This window comes from Bacillus rossius, chromosome 14, assembly GCF_032445375.1.
Source record: "Bacillus rossius redtenbacheri isolate Brsri chromosome 14, Brsri_v3, whole genome shotgun sequence".
Lineage (NCBI taxonomy): Eukaryota > Metazoa > Arthropoda > Insecta > Phasmatodea > Bacillidae > Bacillus > Bacillus rossius.
The window spans coordinates 48,097,602-48,118,340 of NC_086341.1; the positions used below are offsets into that span (position 1 = coordinate 48,097,602).

Sequence of the window (20,739 nt, forward strand, 5' to 3'; positions counted from 1 at the left end):
CTGGCTGTCTCGGTTGTCTGCGGCGGTCCTGGACACGTGTCTGAGAAGGGAGGGGCTGATGGCTTCCATGACGCGCGTCAAACACCTCCTCCACGTGTGCAGGGCTGATCCTCCAGGTGTTGCCTTCCACAGTGCTCCATCTGCTGGGAGTAGGGGATATGGATAAGGCAGGAATGACCTCAGGTTGTGAGGTGAAGCAATTACCCTCCTACTTGAAGGATAATCGGGGGTAGTAGTAACTTTGTTGCTCCAAAAGGTGAGGGGCTCCAAGCTGAGAGCTGGTACGTGCTTGCTGTGTTTAACTTAGTGCTAGATGAGGTGAGGCCCTGTCCTCTAAGCTAAAGAGCCAGAGCCCTGGCTACACCAGTCTTAGGGTGGTAGGTCTAGGACCCGTCATGGGTCAGTATATCTCCAGGAATGGTGAGCTGGTGTGCCCTAGCAACTTTACAACGGCCTTACTCTTGGGTTGGCTCCTGTCTATCTGTGCGTATAAATACCATCTATCTTACGGGGATCAGCCAATTACCTGTCCTGGTTTATATACATTTTCCCTGATGCCTCAAGGAGACTGTCGATCATTTACATTACTAGGTTGACATTGGTTGTACTCTTATTTACATTTCTCAGGGAGGGAACCTCTTGTTTGGCTCTTACAGCTATACGTTGCAAGCTGATATGTAAGTAAGGCCATGTCACATAATGTGAAAACAGTAGTCATTAAAACATTACCAACTCATTTTATTTACACATCTATTGGAGAGTATGTAATAATATGTGCAATGTTTAATAGCACGACAATGGACTTCTGATATGTCTATATTTTGACACTAGTGTAGCTAACAGAATTTGGGCACAACTGCGGCACAATTGAAATACACTATTTGTTCACGTCTCACTTTTGCAGACAAAACATAGCTTTGTGTTAAAAACCACACCACCAAAAAAAAAAAAAAAAAATACAAATGACCTAATGACAAATTCTTGTATTTAACTTGATATTCTCAGATCAAATCTCACTAAGGCAAAGTCAGTTTGAGAAGGTGTAAGCACATAAGGAACAACACCATTTACCTGAGGAAATAAAACTTTATTAACATATCATACTTTTACAAACATACATTTACAGCAATCAAAACTGAATTTACCCTCAAAGTATGGACTTCTCATTCAATATTTACATGTACAAATTAATATGAATTCTATAATAGTGCACATCTATACCAGATATAAAATGTATTTTAAATAATTGAAAAAAAAAAAAAAAACAGCAATAATGCTACCACTATAAGAGTATATGTTTGTTGCACAAACTTGTTACAGTGCCCCACACGGACAGATGCGAGCAAACACCACCTTCTGCCGTCGGCTTGCCCGTGCGCGCGCTGCTGCAATGTTCCAGACACGGCGTGCTGTGTTTGTGCACGGCTTACCGACAAACATAGAGCTACCGTCTCCACAAACACGGCTGTAGCTACCGCCACTGCGACGAGTCATCTGCAACGGCCGACCTATTGAAAATTCAAGAATTTACAATTTTCAACACCAAACAAAACTGATTACTAGTACTTAAGAAAAAATGGGTTATGATCACTTAATTTAATTAGATTATTTGTTTCTATAGTAGGAAGAGAATAATGAGTTGTACATACATAATGTGTGATAAACGCTAAAAGCAAGTCTCCCTGTAAGGAAGTGTGACAGTTTAGTCTAATGACACGCCAGCCTGCCTGTCTGGGACAGCGCTGAGTGCTCCGAGTGACGTGCCAGTGCACGCACAGCAGAGTGAGCCTGGCCGTGCCGAGAGGCGACACCACGCTGGTTATCATGCCTTCAGTTTTCTTATAGGTAGGGACAAGACTGTATGGTGAATTGCGATAAAGCAGAAAGAACTCGGACAACCATGTCAATGCATCGTATAACATTCAAATGCAAGTTAATACACTATGAAGTACTGAAATCCAAGGAAACAACCTTATAATTAATTAGCATATCTAATCAAAACTAACTCAGATTACAAAAAGTAATCTTTTAATATATTAAATCCAATGAATGAAGTTTTTTTTAGCATGCAGTTAGTACCAAATTGTATGTATGTACTATACAGATTGAAAAAAATATATATATATTTTTTTATTGCAATTGTTATTAGCAACTAATGTTTACACAACATCAGAACACTTTACAAATGCAAATATACTTGCTGATTTATTTTTATTGTTCCCAGTAATAGATATGCTTAATACAAATTATTATATTGTGAAAGTGAATCATGTGTTAAGTCACAATGATACTGTTTCGGAGAAGTAAGAAACATTGAACAAAGTAAGTGCCATGTGTTGAAAATTGTGGTATCTTTATGAATATAAACAGAGTTCATAAAAAATAAAAACAATAACACCAAAATCTCTTGTTTTAAAAAGAAACGGATTATAAAAAAAACCATAAAATCTTGTCTCCAATTATAGGATGTGTTTACTACAATGTTATTTAAGCAATTAGCACACTCAAAACACAGAAACTATTTTATTCTTACTACATTGCCCTCATGCTCAATGTCATTATACAAAGACAAACTAAAGTTAAAAATCCAAAACTTAATAAGCACATCCTTTTTTTATATTAAAAAAAACTTGTGGTAAACACCACTAGGTGTCTTGTACCATTCAAAAACCAAGCAGGTGACGCACAAAAGCTGCACTGACATAGCTAGGTTAGTGCGATTATTTTACAATGAGAGGCCAATACTCGCTAATTTATCGTACATGTTCATCAACGTTCATTGTAACTTTCTCGCGACACAAACGACACAGGTACACTAATAAAATTAAGTTTTTGTATTTACTTCTTGCAAATACTTTTAGATGAGCTAAATCTACACACAAAATGCTTGCAAGACTGCAGAACTACGAGCTACCAACAAGGAACAATGCCGCACAAGAACAGGTTTCACAAGTTGTTTACCTGACACACACACACACACAAACACACACGAGACAGCAGTTATTGGGGTTTGTCACCACATGTCAGTGTAATGCACTTTGCACTGAAAAAAAAAAAATAAGTCTCGTAACTTTTGTAAATTGGTCTGTAACCAACATGAAAATTAAAAAATAGCTACCAATATAAGCTTTTTAAGAAGTACTGCAACAAAAAAAAACACACACACAAGCTATGAATTATGTTTGAATAACAAATGTCAATCTATGGAAATAGGTACCAAACCGTACATACAATTTTTAAATTTCAGTAAAGATTACTTAATAACAATATTAATCCAGATAGCCATTAAAAAAATGAACTTAAATATAATAAATATATGTTTAATTATGTTACCTTTTTTATGTTTAATTGAAATAGTCATGCTCATAATTAATTTTAAAAATGTATAAACTTGCATCATTTCTGACATTAGGTATAGATATCCTCTTTCAACCATAAGGAAAGGTAAATATTAGTATCTTGTCTTAATTATTTTAGTATGCAGTCGTTCCTGTATGAGAACGAATGTGTCAATGTCGACAAGACATTCAACTCTTCACTCATTCACTCATTCATTCATTAGCTCCAAATTTAAGCCAAACTAGTTTATTTTATAATAGAACCTTACAAGCATAACTCCATTTTTTGTTCTATATGTATGTCATTGGGAGCAGGCATTGGAACCAAAAATATTAAAGGCAACATCTCTAAATTTTGTTCAATATTGTCTGGATTGTGCTGCATAATTTTCCTGAGATGATAAAACAAATTATTCTTAAAACACATTGACTGCCATGTCAGACATATATGACTGACACCACTGCATTCCTGCAAGGCCATGCCAGAAAAATATGACTGACAGTCAATATTTCACAGCAGGCTCTGTGAGGCATATATAACTAACACTAAATGGAACTTTACATTATAGGGTTAGTGTGTGGCCTCTTGAGAAACATTTAACTCAATCCTCGTGGCTTCTCTATGTTGACTGAACAAAATAAAAGGAATAATAGGTGAGACAAAATCTGCTGTATGAAGTTTACAAAAAAAAAAAATTCTTTATTTTGTTTAGTCTTTCTGCACAGAGATAAGTGTGTACTACATAAATAATAAAAGCGTTACATTTGAAACTGTTTTACATAATTTTTACATAATTTACATACTTATTTACAAATTTTATTTACCTCCAGCTGTTAAAACAGAGAAATAGGGTAACTTCAGATGGAATGTAACAGCATACGTCACACCAAGAATTACAAAGAAGTTTCTGCGGCCCTGAATTTCAAACATTTCACATAACAGGAATGTTCCCACTTTTTTAAACTAAACCTTCAAAAAACAAACAATAATATATTGTTCCCTTGTTACACTGAGGAACACAACATGTGCACAGCCATCAACACTTCTAATAGATAATTTGCACTGCAGGATATTACTAACATCTCGTTTTCTTGTAATACAGTAAAACAAAAAGCATGTTCCAACTCCACTCAAGCATGTCGGTCATTGCTCTGCTGTTCAGTAGAATGTGAGAGGATACTTATCAATCAAATATGTTGTCACAGGCTGGCATGCTCTGGTCAAAAATATCCCAAACCCTCAGTTATCAAAACTGATGGTCAAAATATGCTTTAAACACACCAGTAAGCTGACCAATGAGACTTGATTTTCCTGGTAATTAAAAATAAGAAAACCTTTATGAAAACTCAATTATATTTTATTATTTTAAAATTAAATGAGTACATTTTAAAAGTAAGGAGTTTCACTTTAAAATCAAATTCATCAGAGCTAATAATCTCATGGATAAAAGAACAAAACTCAAAACTGTGTCAGTGTCAGTTAAGTCCCAAATGCAGGTCTATTTTGAAATGTACGTCAAAGCACAACACAATAAATTTTAAAACTTGTAATTGATTTCACAAGATAGATAGCCCAAGCCTTTGTGTTGCGATTTAATTGTAATTAACTCAGACTTACAAACATTTACGTTTGACACACTTATGTGCATGAGAACATTCAGTGAAGATTCATCAGTCATAACGTCACATGAAAGATTGTTTGCTGTACTGTCGCTACAAAACCACCACCTTGCACCTTACACCGACACAGGCTCCTTGGATCTTGTTTAGGGATTGATGTGAAGTATACAAGTGCAGTCGTGAGTGAAGCCAGACTTTACTACACAGAGATGCCTTGTTTTTGAGCATGGGAGCATTTACTGTGGCTTTTTCACTGCAACTTTGCGGTAGAATGTAAAATGTTTATGTTATGGTCAGCACTACACATTGCCTCCACGTGTTGCTATATACGAGGGTTGTCTGATAAGTTTCCGACCTCAACATGAAGATGGCAGCACTCAACAAAAATTGGGGAATGTGTTTGAGCATGCTTTAAAATATACTCTCTGAAACTTTAGCCATTTTGGACACACAGTTGTTTTTTAACAATCGTTTGCCAGAGACCCTGCAAAATAGTTGTTTACGAAGGTGATGGCCCGCCTCATTCGACAAAAATCTCTGTCCTCCGAGCAAAACTTTTAACCTAAGGAACAAAAAAAAAAGTCAATTGGGTTTAGATCTGGTGAGTAAGGAAGGTGTGGTCAAGCAGTTCAACCCGCAATTCGTAGATTATTTCCATGACAACTACTGAGGTGTAGGCTGGTGCATTGTCTCGGTGAAACAATTTTTTTTTTGTTTCTGAAAATGCGATTTTTATCTGCCATTTCTGCCTTCAGTTTGTCAAGTAGTGATGCGTAGTATACTCAGGGCCGGCGCCAGGCCCATGCGGCACATGCGGCCGCATGTGGCGCCACGCGGGCAGTGGCGCCAACGGAGCTATCGGAAAAAAAAATAAAAAAATTTTTTAATTTATTTGAGCAAAATAGTTTTATAAATAAATAAACGCCATGAACATGATTATAATTTTATAAAAGATAGAGTGTTTCTGTTTGCTAATACAGCAATATGCGAGCATCGGTGGTGATGCGATGGCGATGACTCATGTGGTGGTGGTGCGCGCCTGTCACAACGTGAAGCCCTCCCCACCCTCCTCCTGCTGCCCCCGACCCCCCGTAAGTGCCTGCTCACTGCACCGCTCAGTCTCAGTGATAGTGCTATCTGTGCATGCACACGCCACTGTCCAGTTTGATATTATTATTGTGGTGGTATCATGGCGGACAAGAAGAAACCTACGGGTACTTTTTATAGAAAAAGAAAAAAGGACATGGAAAGAGAAAACGAAAAACAGGCGAAAGCAATGAGTAAATTTTTTGTTAGATCTGAAGTTGGCTCTTCCGTAGAGTCTGAGTCTCATAAGAACGACACCGCAGAACAACAAACAATGCAGGTAAGAGAGCAATTATTATATTTATCTGTACTTTTAAACTAAACGAAAAATTAAGTTTTCTCCATCTTACTTACAAATTTTCTCAACTTTTGTTGTGCATTTTCTATGGGATGATTTAGTATCCAACATGTGTTACACGTGTTTCAGGATTCTGATTCCGAGGAAACTTTGGTTATTCCATTACCCAAATCATCTAGACCAACTGTTCAAATTGAATCTGAGAACATTGAACAACATCCACTGCAGGTAAATTTGAATATATTTTAGGTGCTTTTTGTTCAATTGTTTCTATATTTGGTAAGTAGCCGATCATGAAATCGTAGCTTATAGCACACCATTAAGGGAGGATGAACAAAAATTATTTTTTCAAAATTCGTTTTTAACTTTATTATTAATGTTAATCCAAATCAAAAAACGATGTAAAAAAATCACAACAATTTTTATATTATTACACATACTTAAAGTGCTGATTTTGACCCTCTCGGTTTCCGACTAGACTTCTAACAAACATTTACAAACAGCTGTTTTAATAGAGTGGCGGGGGGTTTTGTTTTGTTATTGTGTAGCGCGGGCGAGATGACTGACTTCCCTCCCTGATCGCGAGCAAAGCCTAAAATTGATCCTAACCATATACTTTTTTTATTTGTAGTTTTACAAGTTACGAATTACGTGCGTTCCCTTGCGTTCCGGCACTCTTGGGAGGTAAGGGAACGCCGTTATGTTGCGTTCCCACTGAAATTAACCACTGTGTTGATGTGTTTTCAGGATTTTCATCTCAAGGAAAACAGGAACGATCTTGACGACTGTGGAGAATGGCCGGCTAAAATCACCGATGACATCCGTCAAGTTCTCGTCGAGAAAGGCCCTGTGCAGGTTTAACATTTTAAATTTCCTGTTGACCATAAATCTGGCAGACGCTTCACAGTTGCCAATTATAAACAAAAATTGTCAAATGGAGAAGAAATCGACAGAGAATGGCTCGTGTACTCAAAATCGAAAAATTCAGTATTTTGTTTCTTTTGTAAACTCTTCAGTAATGAAGTTATATCTGTTTCTGGAACAGAGGGTTACTCTGATTGGCAAAACATGTCAACATTCTTACGCCAACACGAAAAGTCACCTCATCATATAACAGCTGCCATTTCTTATCGAGAACTTTCCCAGAGATTGAAGTCAGGGAAAACCATTGACGACGAAAACCAACGCATCATAAAATCAGAAACAGAGCATTGGTATGAAGTTTTGAAGCGACTTCTTACTATAGTGCAGTTCCTTGGAGCTCAAGGATTAGCTTTTCGTGGCACTAATGATAAGATTTTCCAAGAAAATAACGGAAACTTTTTGAAACTAGTGGAGCACATTTCCAGATTTGACGCTGTTCTCTCTGAACATCTTCGCAGGATAACTTCGAAAGAAACTCATGTACACTATTTAAGCAAAGAGATACAAAATGAGTTCATAGATGTACTTGCTCGTAAAGTTAATGAATTCATCTTAAGTGAATTGCATAAAGCTACCTACTATTCCATCATTCTTGACTGTACACCTGACGTTAGCCACCAAGAACAGATGACTCTAGTAGTCAGATTTGTTCACGCTATACCAGGAGAAAACGCAATAATCAAAGAATACTTCCTTGGGTTTCTGCAAGCGTTTGATACATCTGGAGAAGGACTAACAGCTCTTTTGTTGGATGAGTTGTCAAAAAGAGGAATAGCTTTAAACAACATGCGAGGCCAGGGGTATGATAACGGGTCTAACATGAAGGGAAAACATGTTGGGGTTCAAAAAAGGATCCTAGACCTCAACCCAAGAGCCTTCTTTGTCCCTTGTGGAAGTCACTCACTAAACCTAGTAGTAAACGACGCTGCTCTTTCCTGTACTGTAGCCGTGAACTTTTTCAGTAACGTTCAAGAGATTTATAACTATTTTTCGGCATCCATCCATAGATGGGACATATTGAAACATCACGTAACAAATTTAACAGTAAAACCTTTAAGTGAAACCCGATGGGAAAGTAGGATTGACGCTCTTGAACCTCTGCGCTACCATATTGATGAAATATACGACGCTGTTTACGCAGCCTCTACTGATGCCAAGATTGATGTTTTTGGAAAAAATACAGCCACTGGTATTGCCAAAAAAATAACAGATTTTCGGTTCCTTTGTTGCTTGATCACATGGTATGAGGTTTTGTTCAAAATAAATTTGGTAAGTAAAACCCTTCAGGCAAAAGAAGTCAACCTGCAGAGTGCCATGACCCTAATTGAAAGCGTAAAGTCGTTTTTGATCAAAATGAGAACAGAAAATGGATTTAATAATGTTGTTACAGACGCAAAGGAGTTGGCTGATAAACTCGGAATCAGCTCTGAGTTTCCTAATGAAACGGTAGTAAGGGCAAGAAAGGTTAAACGTCAATTTTTGTATGAAGGTGTCGACGAACCAATTAAGACAGAGACAGGAAAAGATTCTTTCAAAATAAATTTATTTTTTGTGATTCTCGATACAGCCATCAGTTCATTGTCCGAGAGATTTGATCTTATGCACAACCATAGCCAACATTTCCAATTTCTTTATGACTTGAAAAAATTAGAAAATGGTGAAGAAAAAACTATCACAGGAAATTGTCAACGTTTGAGCGAAGTACTGACAGCAGGTGATGAAAGAGACATTAACGCAGAAGATCTTTTTAAGGAAATATCAATATTAATTCCAATGTTGTCACAAGAAGAGAGCTCCCCTCACACAACACTGAGCTATCTCACAACAAACAGATTAATAGACATATTTCCAAATGTTTTCATCGCGTTGAGGATTCTACTAACATTACCAATATCAGTGGCCAGTGGAGAAAGGAGCTTCTCAAAACTAAAAAGAATAAAAAACTACCTTCGATCTAGCATTTCACAAGAACATCTTAGTGGTCTTGCCACATTGGCCATTGAAAATGAAATATTGAAGACAATAGATACAGATACGATTTTAAAGGACTTTGCAAAAGCTAAATCAAGAAAGAAAGGTTTTCTGAAGTAGAACACTGCTGATGAACGAGTGTAGTTAGGAAGTTATGAGTATGTTGATGATGATGACCTTATTAATTGTTTTGTTATTGACTGTTCAAGAAACTGTAAATAAAATAAGATAGTTGTATCATAAATTTTTAGTCTTTATTTCCTTTGTTTTTATTACTACAGTAGGCTAGTGTGTATAAGTATATATATATAAGTGCATTTGCACCAATATATGAAGTCACTAATATGTGTGTGTGTGTGTGTGTGTGTGTGTATGTATATATATATATATGCCAAATCCAGATCTCGCATGTGTCGAAAAAACTCCTTGCACCGGCCCTGAGTATACTACTGTCATGTTTTTCCTTTTTCAAAATGCTTTGATTAAGACGATTTCATGACTATCCTAGAAAACAGTCACCACCACTTTCCCGGCAAAATAAACTGTCTTTGCCTTTTCTGGAGCTGATTCCCCCCTTCGTAGTTTGGAGTGACAACCGGAGAAAGCCAGCAGCCCCGCTCCTTGCTGTTATCCCTCTCTCCACACAGCACTCTACAGCAGTGGCGTGGCTCCGTCCACAACTGGTGCACATTATAATTAAACTATTTTTTCCCATGCAGAAATACTTGCACACAATTCAGTGGCAAGGCGTGGACAGTGCATGTGTGAGCAATGAATCAAACCGCCCTTACATCAATTACCAAAAATTACAAACTTATTACTAGCGTATACAATGTCAGCAAACTACTGTAAACACGAGAATCGAGGTGCACACGCCATTCCTAAAACCACATGAGAATAACATTTTTCAAAAACTTTGTTCGCAATATATTTATCAGATGTTGCACTTGAACATTTCTAATGGTACTGCCAGGCTTGGTGTGGAGGATAGTTTCCTCTGTCGACAGAGGGGGTGGCTGCCCGCACTCCGGGGCAGTAGTGCTCACTGAGGGGTGTCCCCGGTGAGGCGACTTAGCCGGCTGCAGAAAGCCTGTGGTAATGACATGCTGTTAGAAAGAGGGGTGTCCAGCAATTCACACCAAAGGTTGCGAAGAGTCAGAATGGAAGACACATGTGACGTGGAAGTGACTGTGTGCTCGCCATTCAAGTGTGTATCGTAAAAACGAGCCACTTCAGAATGCAACAGGTTCAGCAAACATGTATCATATTCTCAAACCGTAAGCAATGCTTACAATGCTTACACAGAATATTCACCCCTGCTGTCCCAGTTGCTGAACACCCTGTATTGTCTGCGCTGGGACCACAGTTTGCTTTACACACACCTTTAAGATGTGCAAACATTTTTATTCGCTTCAAATTTGTTGAGGTTTTATTTGTTAATATTGTAGTAGTTTGCTTCATGTTTCCAGAACTTTAAATGTAATTAATTATAATCTATTTATATTTATTTTAAATATGTTACATGCCCACAAACAGCCGAGGGCTTGGGCGGTAGGCACAACAAATATAAGACAAGGACAGCAGTGATTCGTGCTGCTACGTGGACACTCCAGAAACGTCAGCACCAAAAGTAGTTAAGTACGATCTGAGGAGAAATCACAGCAGGTAGCATATCCACACTTTTCTAAACACGGAAGGCATGTGGACCACGCATCAGCAACGACCAAAACAAAACCAAACAAATAAGGACATAAACTATAACGCAAATAATAAAAAAAAAAAAAAACAGAAATTATACAATACAGCCTGAAACATACAAAATTTCAGTCCATTCTGTTTTTTTTTATATTGAGGTTTTAATGTATATAAATTTATTTAATTATTTTGCTTTGTAGCAACCCAGAGAAGATGTATGGTTAGGTTTTTTCATATGATGTAACTAACAGCTATTGATTCTGTTTAGAAGAATTTTTGATTAGCAATGTTTTTAATGAAAATAATTTTCATTAGTTTTTTCTTTTAACTATTTCTGATGATTTGCTAACTTGTTTTAAGTTATTATGTGCTTTCACATATTTAAGTAGTGATAATTATATTTGTTTTATTTATTAATGTGTGGATACAGGAATTGTTCCTGAAGGTTCTAGAACTTTTTGGCTGATGCAATTGTTCTATCAGTCATACAAGTGATGGAGAAGCACAAGTTCTTCAGCTTGCGAAAAAAGACTCGTGACTTGTGTGTTGCCTGGTGCCAGGATTGGCACTACTATTTTTCTAGGCCTTTTACCATGAATTTCCGATAGGAATATGAATGTCCTTAATCTCAGGTTGGGTGTCACTTCCGCTGAGGATTCCACACCGCTTGACACTAGTAAACTATGAAAGCTACAGCGCTCAAGCAAATATATCTGAGTAGAGCAGACTTTGCTCGTGGTTGTTACGTGTGACTCACCCGGCTAACATTTGCAGTGATGATGGGGAGCCTCGAATTGAAGTCGGTGAGAGCTGTAACTCTGAGAGTAATAGACCGATTTGCGTGATTTCAACTTTAGGTTGCTCGTGAGTAAGCCCTGAGTGGTGCTAGTTGAGTGAAATAACTATAAAATTATCAAGCTTGGTTTTGGAGCCATTAAACGCAAAATGCTTAAGTGAAAATAGGTTATGTTGGAGAAAAGAAAGAAAACATGCAAAATCTCCCAAGCTGAAGAATTAAAAATGCAGAGAAGTGTCTTAGGTATCAAATGAGGCAAAAAGTAACCGACATAAATGAGCCATTGCAGCCAGTGGTTATGAAAGATGGGCCGAGTTTGTCGTGGTTTTTGTGTCGCGATTTTTTTGGAATGGCCACCCGACCATCAAGTATGATGTTCATCAAATTCAGGTCAAAAAATAAGCATTATCAATCTTGTTTCAGCATAATGGAAAATCATGAAACAAACCCCTGGCGGCTGTCATTCAAAATACAGCCAAACAAGAATTTTTTCTGTGATTACATCACATGGGCACCCTCGCCTGTCTCAAAGGGCGGCCGTGTCAGTCGTCGTGTTGTCGTGGCACTGAAAGGCTGCCGTCGGCTGATGGCTCAAAAATATTATAATAATCTAGTTGAAGAGACAATTTTATGGCTGAGGTCAGGGCTACATCTATATTGAAACCTCTTTGGAAATTTGTTAACTAGAAATCTGAGTTCATAAAGTCATCTTTAATACCCATAATGAGACACATGAAGTTTGTATTATTCCAAAGACAGAGTTTCCTCCAGTTTGCACTGAGCCTTGTAAGTAACCATGGGATTTCAAAATCTGTGATAAATAATCTATGTTCTGTCAGACATATCGGAACCATTTTAAAGTAGATTGATGCCTTGAAGCGGTAAATCTTTTTTGCGATGTTTTGGTAAATAAATTTGGACAGTGTTATTCATTGGTCAGAAGCTAGCCGCCATTGAGCTATGTAAATTTTCGGGAAGGAGAATTAAAAACTATTTGTTTTGAAAGACTTTATCATCATCAATCATTGACAATAACATTGATTTTTAACTTAAATATTTTTTCAACCTTCAAGCAAATTCTTCAAGTGACAATGTATGCAAAGTCGGACCAAGTAGATCTAACTGGAGGTCTGGATTGACATAAAATTTTTTAATTTTTCTTGAGAAACTATCAAGATTAATGCTCAATTATCCCAATACTAAACCAGTACTAAACACGGCCAGAGAAACATGCAGTGTTGCTTCTAGCTTACCGCAATGTGCAACTCATAGACATGTGGCTCTGTAACTACCACCTAGTCAAAGTTAGAACAGGAGGTATGGATCACAAACACGTGTCATTAAATAATTAATATTCATTACTAGACTGTGCAGCTCGGTGAATATATTTGCAACTACAGCAACTAGGACAAATCAATGAGGTCTGCAGCAAGCTCTCAGAGAACAAAATATAAAAAATACCCGGCGTTGCCCGGGCTAAACACAACACAATATAAGGAACATCACTACCAAGTTTCAAGTCTGCAGGACATGCACTTGAAAAACAGTAAATTTTGATTTTTAAGTCACAATATCGGTGTATCAAGTCTACGCATCAGCAAAACCGAAATGCCAATCTTCAGCTTCATTTTGTGGGAAGGCAGGTAACCTCTACGCAAGACATCATCAAATGATAGATAGCGCGTTACAAATTCAAGGCAACGCCATCTATCCAAACTAAACTGTCATTAGCGCCTTCAGTTCGCTAGCAGCCGCGAGCTTCACTAAGGGGATGGGTTTCGCCAAGGAGGAGGATAGGAAGTTGCCAGATCTTACTATATGACTGTGTGGCGGACATAGAGAAACGACACAAACTCACTGTTTACGTGTCTATGACCTACCTCATATGATTTTCTATTATAAAACTGAATGCACCCCTTTTTCACTCCATTAGGGATGGAATTACATAATTATATGTAGTCTACGTCACTCTCCAGCCCATAAACTATCTACATGCAAAAAATCATGTCGATCCGTTGATCCATTGCTGTGTGAAAGAAGGACAAACAGACAAACACACTTTCACATTTATAAAATTAGTAGTCAAGTATAAACAGAAAATGTGGACAACGCATACTGCAAGTTTACATGTGCTGCATTCCCTTCCCCACTGATGGAGCACAGGTTACTCGGTTGTGGGCACCCTAGCACACTCTCGGACCGCCGCGGGCAAGTGCAGCCTCCGTACCACTGGTCCTCAGCCACAACGGTAGCAAACATGATGATGCCCAGAAAGCACACATGCGCTACGAGCCCAGTTGCAGCACATCTTGCACGGCCAGTAACGCTCCTTTCTAGTTTGTTGCGCAAGTTCACGCAGTCCGAGTCTGCTTTAGTTTTCTCTCCCTACATGTGTGCTAACTTAGAAAGATGTAGAATCGCTGCAAAACAAAAAAAAATCTTGTTTAAATGTTACATTAATGGAAAATAAACTGGGTGGAAAGAGAGCTCCTCAGTTGTGGAAGGCATGAGAAATAAGCTGTTTCGTTATTAAAATGAAACTGCATCAGTTCATAAAGCAACACCTTATTGAATTCAGTTCCCGATAAATGCATTCATCTGCTGAACATTCGGAAAATTTTTTTTGCTTGATTCCTCATTTATTATTCATAGGGACAAGATTACATGGTGAATTGCGATAAAACCGAAATAACACCGAAATGCAAGTTAATACTACATACCATAAAACATTGAAATGCAAGTTACATCGTGGAATTCAGTAGCATTCAACCAAATATTAATCCAAATCTAAAGAAAACTTAATCTTTTAATGTTTGAAATTCAAGCAAAGATGTTATTTCTGGACAAAAAATTGTATAAAAGTGTATGGATTATCAAAATTAATTTAATTGGCTTTATTGTGCATAGTTTAAACATAGTTGAAACATTAATGACGATGTATTAAATTTTGTTATTTACTCCACTTGAACACCAATCAAGAGCTTCTTTCAAACATTCATCAAAATATAATCTGTATTAGCAAATTTCTGCATGCATAATTTATTTTGACCCTCAGTATTAAAGCATTATCTATTTTGAAACTCTACGTTTAAAAATGAGGAAGAAGACACCTAAGCTACTACTTGAGCTTGACTCAATGTTTAAGGTCCGGACAAAAAAATAATAATCAAGTTTGGACTCTACTGGAAGGTAATTTGACTCAAAAATTGGCCACCTCATGCATCTAACACACACTGAACCTTATCACTGAAATAATAATTTAATATATTTATAGTAGAGGTGGACAGGGATAGCATTTTAACTTTGGAACGGGATTCACACAGGAACGATATTGGATTTTCGGGATCGGGAGCAACACATTGAAATTATGTCACTTATATATATAGAAAAAAATATTTACATTAATATTTCTCTCAAAAACATCTCATCCATCCCATACAACATTAGTAGTCCAAATGATTACAAGTTAACAACAAAATACATAAGGACCAATAATAAGTAACACATAATGGAAATAAAAACAAACATCTTATTTCTTTTTCCTACTGAAAAATTTAATGAAGAAATACCAATTATTCAACATTTCTATAGTTATTTTGTCATTGACAATATTGCCAGCACTAGAGGAAACACATTCACTGGCAACCTTTGGTGCTAGTTTTCTTTGTAGTATTATGTGCCTGTGTGTTCCTGTAGTTGAACCATACTCAGTTTGTAGGTCAGAAGGGCAAAAGTGCATTGTATTCTGTTATCAGAGAATTTCTAAAAGAATTTCCAAATAAGTGCTGCAGTGCCTTTGCCACTACTACATGGAATGCCAAATTTAGAAACCACACGTTTTTATTTCGTAAAATTTACTGTAAACAATCATCACATCCACTTTTGAATCACATTCACATTTCCTGTAATTTTTTACTTTTGATCAAACATGATGACCAACTGCAAAAAGTTGAAACAGAAATTTATGGCCTAAATAAATGAAACCAAGATGGCATCTTTCTAATTCTTTGTAAAAGAAAAACTTTTGAATGTGATGCGTTTGGCAACACTGTTCATTGCTGCGCTTGTTAAGTTTATTTTCAATGATAACTTAACCATATGGTATAGATGTTTACGTTCATCAGAAGTAAAAATATATTATTAAAAATATGTTTGATCACATTATGTATTTTATTTAGTTGGAGTTTTTATTTTTAACAGTATTTATGAACGAAGGTTGAATTATGTTTCACAGATATGTTTTTTTTTTTTTGGTAATAGTATCTTAGTGCTTTGTCTGGTCAATACATTTGCAAAGTTGTGGTTTATTACGTGATGAAAACGTAAGCATATAATAATTTTATAATATAAAAATTCATTATCCTGAGGAGAAAAATTATTTTCTCGAAGTTCAGGAATGGTCTCTTTCCCAACTTTTATCCAGAGTTTTGGGATCCCGTCCACCTCTAGTTTATAGAGATAACGCTTCCCACAGCTTTCTACGAGTTATACCAGAAGTCCACTGTACTTTAGTTCGACCTGAAAAAACCCCATTAAATAAATGTTTTTTTAATAGTTATAAATGCATTATTTATAAAAACTAATTATTTTTAAAGGTAATCTGACTTTTAACAATAATTAAATACATATATCGCTGCACTATAAATATAATAAGTGTACTAACATATTGAGGGATTACAAATAAAACTACCCAAGTCTATTTTTTTCACACAAAATTAGATATTTGACCCAATATTTATATATTCTATACATATTTGTTACTTATCATGCACATCAATAATAAATGTACAAGTACCTTTAATTTCATTTTATTCGAATTATTATGTAAATTTAGATAAGGCATTTAAAATTTTATTTTTAATTTTTACTTTTTCCAAAGGTTATAGAAAGTGAACTTGGGTAGTTTTACATCCAACCCCTCGATATTCAAAATGAGGACTTAATTCTTTAGCAAGGTTATTACTTATGATTTCCAAACACTAAAGACTCAAAAATGTTCAGCAAAAAAGGCCATATTGACCAGATTACTTTATTGCCATTCCAAAAATTGCAGTTACAACCATACCCAAAATTACATTTGATACCGAACTACTTTAACATAGAAACATTGAAACTTGGAAATAATATTACTAAATATTTAATAATTCACAGAACTATTATGCACACTTGCTAAACACCAACAATATTCATATTTAATAATCAGGGTTGTTACAAGGCCTGTGCGAATATCAGGTTTTTAGTTTGAATTGAATACGAATATCAAATTTGAATAATTAGAATTGGAAATAGAATAATACTAAAAAATTTTTTTTCACATCATGTAACAACTTCTGTAAAATTAGACAAATAATACTTAATTGAAAGGTTGGTTAAGTTAAGTCAGCAACAATTATTATAAGAAAAATGTTTTTTAAAATGTTTAAATTATGAAATATATTTTTTTTTTATGCATCTAACCTAACTTAACCTAACCAACCAAACTTTCATTTCAGTTCCTATTCACCTTATTTTCCACAACGTGCTACCTACATATTGATCCAGAATGTTTTCGGGAACTGCAAAATAGGTACAGTAAAATCCATTGCAGTCTATTTTACGAAAAAGTGTATCTTTTTTTAAAATGCTTTATTCCCAAATTACTGATTGAATGAGCTCATATTTTCATATTTAAAACCTAGTTATTCACAAGTTTTTGTTGTTAACAGCAGCCAGGTAAATTTTATTTTAGTTCAGCAACACAATTTTTTCTCGAATAAAAACCATTATTTACGTCTGTCTATTCATATATTTTTGAGTTGGAATGTATGTATCGTCATACATACATTAGCAAGTAAGCTGCTATTGTATCACATCATGTTAAATTTATTGTGACTATCAATTTATACGTCGTTGAAACTATGACGATTACTTCTTTTAGCACCCATCTCAATGGAGTGTGTGTTTTGTGGTGTTGTAGTCCATGTATTTATTTTTTCTGTTTCTTGTATGCACGACGAAAAAAAATACAAATAGTATTTTGTTTTCAAGTTTGAAATGACAAATATTCCCTGTTTTGAATTGTTTACGTGATTTATCCATTACTGTTTAGCGAGATTTAGTGAGACAGTGGTGAAAAAAAACTGAATAACTGTTGCATGTATAAAATGTCGCTTAGTGTTCATGATTTTAATTAAGAAGTTCCATTAAACATCAAAAAACGGTATTTATAACACACAAATGACAATCTCAGAAGTAAAAGTTGATATACAACAAACTCACAAGGTATGTTATGTCAAGTATTTGAAAGCAAACAAATATTCGTCATTTCAAAGTGTTAGTATTTGAGGTCCAATCTAAGACAAATAGTTTGTATTTGTACTTGAAAATTCAAATATTCGCACCGGCCTAGTTATTACTCCATGTGCCAAACAATGTTATTATACAGATCATGAAACAGCATTATTTAAAACCAAAATTGTTGTATTTTAATGACACAGCAGAAAACACGATTTCATATTTCTGGTTGTAGCTTTACTATTCTGACTTGAAGCATTAATATTTTAATATAAATATAACACAGCAAATCACTTAAATTTTTTTATTCAAATAGCTTCATTATGGACAAGTAGCCAACATATTAGAAATGAAACTAAATGAAACTGAGTTTATTCTATTCCATTAATAAAAAAAGAAGCGAGTCTTTTAAAATTCCAGAAAAAGAAGTTTTTTCTGGACAGTGAAATTGTTAAATAAATGATTAAATGATGATGATGATGATGATGATGATTACGTAGATGATGTAGATGATGAAGTAGATAATGTACTAAAGATTATTTGTAAACCTAATACTATGTCCATAAAAGAATATCCTAGTAAAAGAATTCAATATTATCACCCGTTGACCCGTAAGTATTGTAAAGTTTTTATTCAAGGTCTCAATTAAAAGAGTAACTCAAACAGTTTTAGATAAGTGCATTCGCTTTGTTGTTTCCTCGCTTGCAGAGCGTACGAATGGTTCAATCCCCAATCAGTAGAGGGTGAACCAGTAAACTTTATTTGGCAACAGGATGGAGTCTCTCCCCATTGCAATCTCTTTGTACGAGAGTGGTTGAAGGTCGACGAACCTGACCGTTGGATTGGTCGTAATGGTAGCGACGACAGAGCTCTTTTTCGCTGGCCTCCACATTCACCTGACATAACGCCATGCAATTTTTTCCTTTGGGGCTTTATAAAAGATCCTATCTACATTTCGCCACTACCTAATGATTTGCCAGAGTTGAGACACAGAATTGAAGAGGCTATTACTTCCACTACTCCGGACGTGTTAACCAAAATGTGGGAAGAATTGGACTTATTGTTGAATGTGTCCATATAACTAAAGGTACGCATATTGAACATTTGTAAAACTAAGTTAGTTTACCTTCAATTTTAAGTTTAATTTGTTGTAACAATCTAACAAACTGCTATAATACACCATTAAAACTGGACATTCTTTTATGGACAGCCTGTCTTATCAGGGTTTTCCTGGCCACTTTCCAATGCTATGTCCCATGTTCCCAGGCAAGCAAGAACCCCGGACCAGAGATGGAAAAGGGGGAGCGGGAGGGGAGAGTCTGTGTCAGGGATTGGATGTTTGTGCCGCATCTCGTAGCTCTCAGAGGCACTCACTACCCCTCCAAGCGCTGGCTCACTACTTACTGGATATTCAAGTGACTCATGAGTGAGTAGCATCTAAAAAAAAACAACAAAATGATAAAAAAAATATGGCATGCAAATAAAAGTAAATAGCCCTGATATGTGTTTTTAAAACACAACTGTAGCCTAGCTGCAAGTTACGTGATTATGTACGTATTTACAAATATGTACACTAACAGATGTAAAAGTATCCAAGTCAGCATAGGAATAATTCAATACGTACGTATGTTCACAAATTGCACCACTGGTCCAATGACTTCAAGCAGGCAATGACATCCACACGGTGAGGAAAGAAATACCCAATGATGCGGCACAAGACAAATAGATAAATACCACAAAAGGAACCAATACAGTTATTTAAAAACTTTATTAAAAACATGCAAAAATAAAACATTTCACAGAACCATAAATTCTTGTAAAAGTATATCAGTGTCACTAAAATAAAAATGAAAGTTAGCAAGGAAACAAGTATTCAACGATGATCATCTTGTGAATGTCTCGAACATTACATTTATTGTATGACACAGTCGCCTGATATCAACCATACAGACAATAGATATCAGAAGTTCATGGTTATTGTTGGCAGGTGACATCCGAGACAGCGGTGACGCAGCGGGCCGTGCCGGGATCTTGCCGTACTTACTGAGGCCACCGCACCAGCCGTGCCCACGTCACCCACGTCACCCACGTCACTAACAAACACATCCTATCCCCTCGTCGGCCATCACCGATCGCAACACAACACACAAGTTGTGGACGTTGTCGAGCGTGTGGAAAGCTAGCGATAGGTAGACGATAGTTACTTACAATTCACCGAAGCAACGTCACTGGCTAGGACGAGCAGAGGGTCATGTACAAATGATGGTTGTTGAGTCCTGCAACGTGCAACACAAACACAGCGATAGGTATGGTATCCTCACTACTTCAACTAATTACACATCAAACAACACACTGAACACCAACATGAAGAGTGTGAACAGAAATGAGAACTCCCCAGGGAGTGGCGCTGCATGAAGCCACTTCTCGTACGGCTGCACTCCGTGCTACGCTCGCATTGTGAGAACAGCTTGAAGCAATCGTGTTTCATGGGAGTGACTATGTTACTAACCACCACCACCAGTAGAGGCAAGATTATTTGGTGAATAGCGATGAAACCAAAATAACTGTGTAATTTAAGTCAATATGCCACCAAACACCGAAATGGAAGTAAATACACAGACTAGCACCGAAATTCAAAGCGAAACATAAAATGCAGCAAAATTCACTAGGGCACGGAATCTGTGTGGGGACTGGAGGAATAATATTAATAAAATATTTATAGAAGCTTATTCCTGAAA

At 36.3% G+C, this 20,739-nt stretch overlaps 1 protein-coding gene across 2 annotated transcripts in view; it reads right to left on the reverse strand.

The window, feature by feature from the left end:
- Positions 1-1,066: 1,066 nt before the first annotated feature.
- The window catches only part of LOC134538900 (poly(A) polymerase type 3), a 69,252-nt gene continuing 49,579 nt past the window's right edge, over positions 1,067-20,739 (reverse strand). For both annotated transcript variants that reach the window (XM_063380510.1, XM_063380507.1), the window contains exons 14-15: positions 20,210-20,277; positions 1,067-1,508 (exon numbers count right to left, since the gene is read on the reverse strand). In XM_063380510.1, the coding sequence (XP_063236580.1) occupies positions 20,251-20,277 (27 nt within the window). In that variant the 3' untranslated portion in view covers positions 1,067-1,508; positions 20,210-20,250. The remainder of the gene's footprint in view (positions 1,509-20,209; positions 20,278-20,739) is intronic.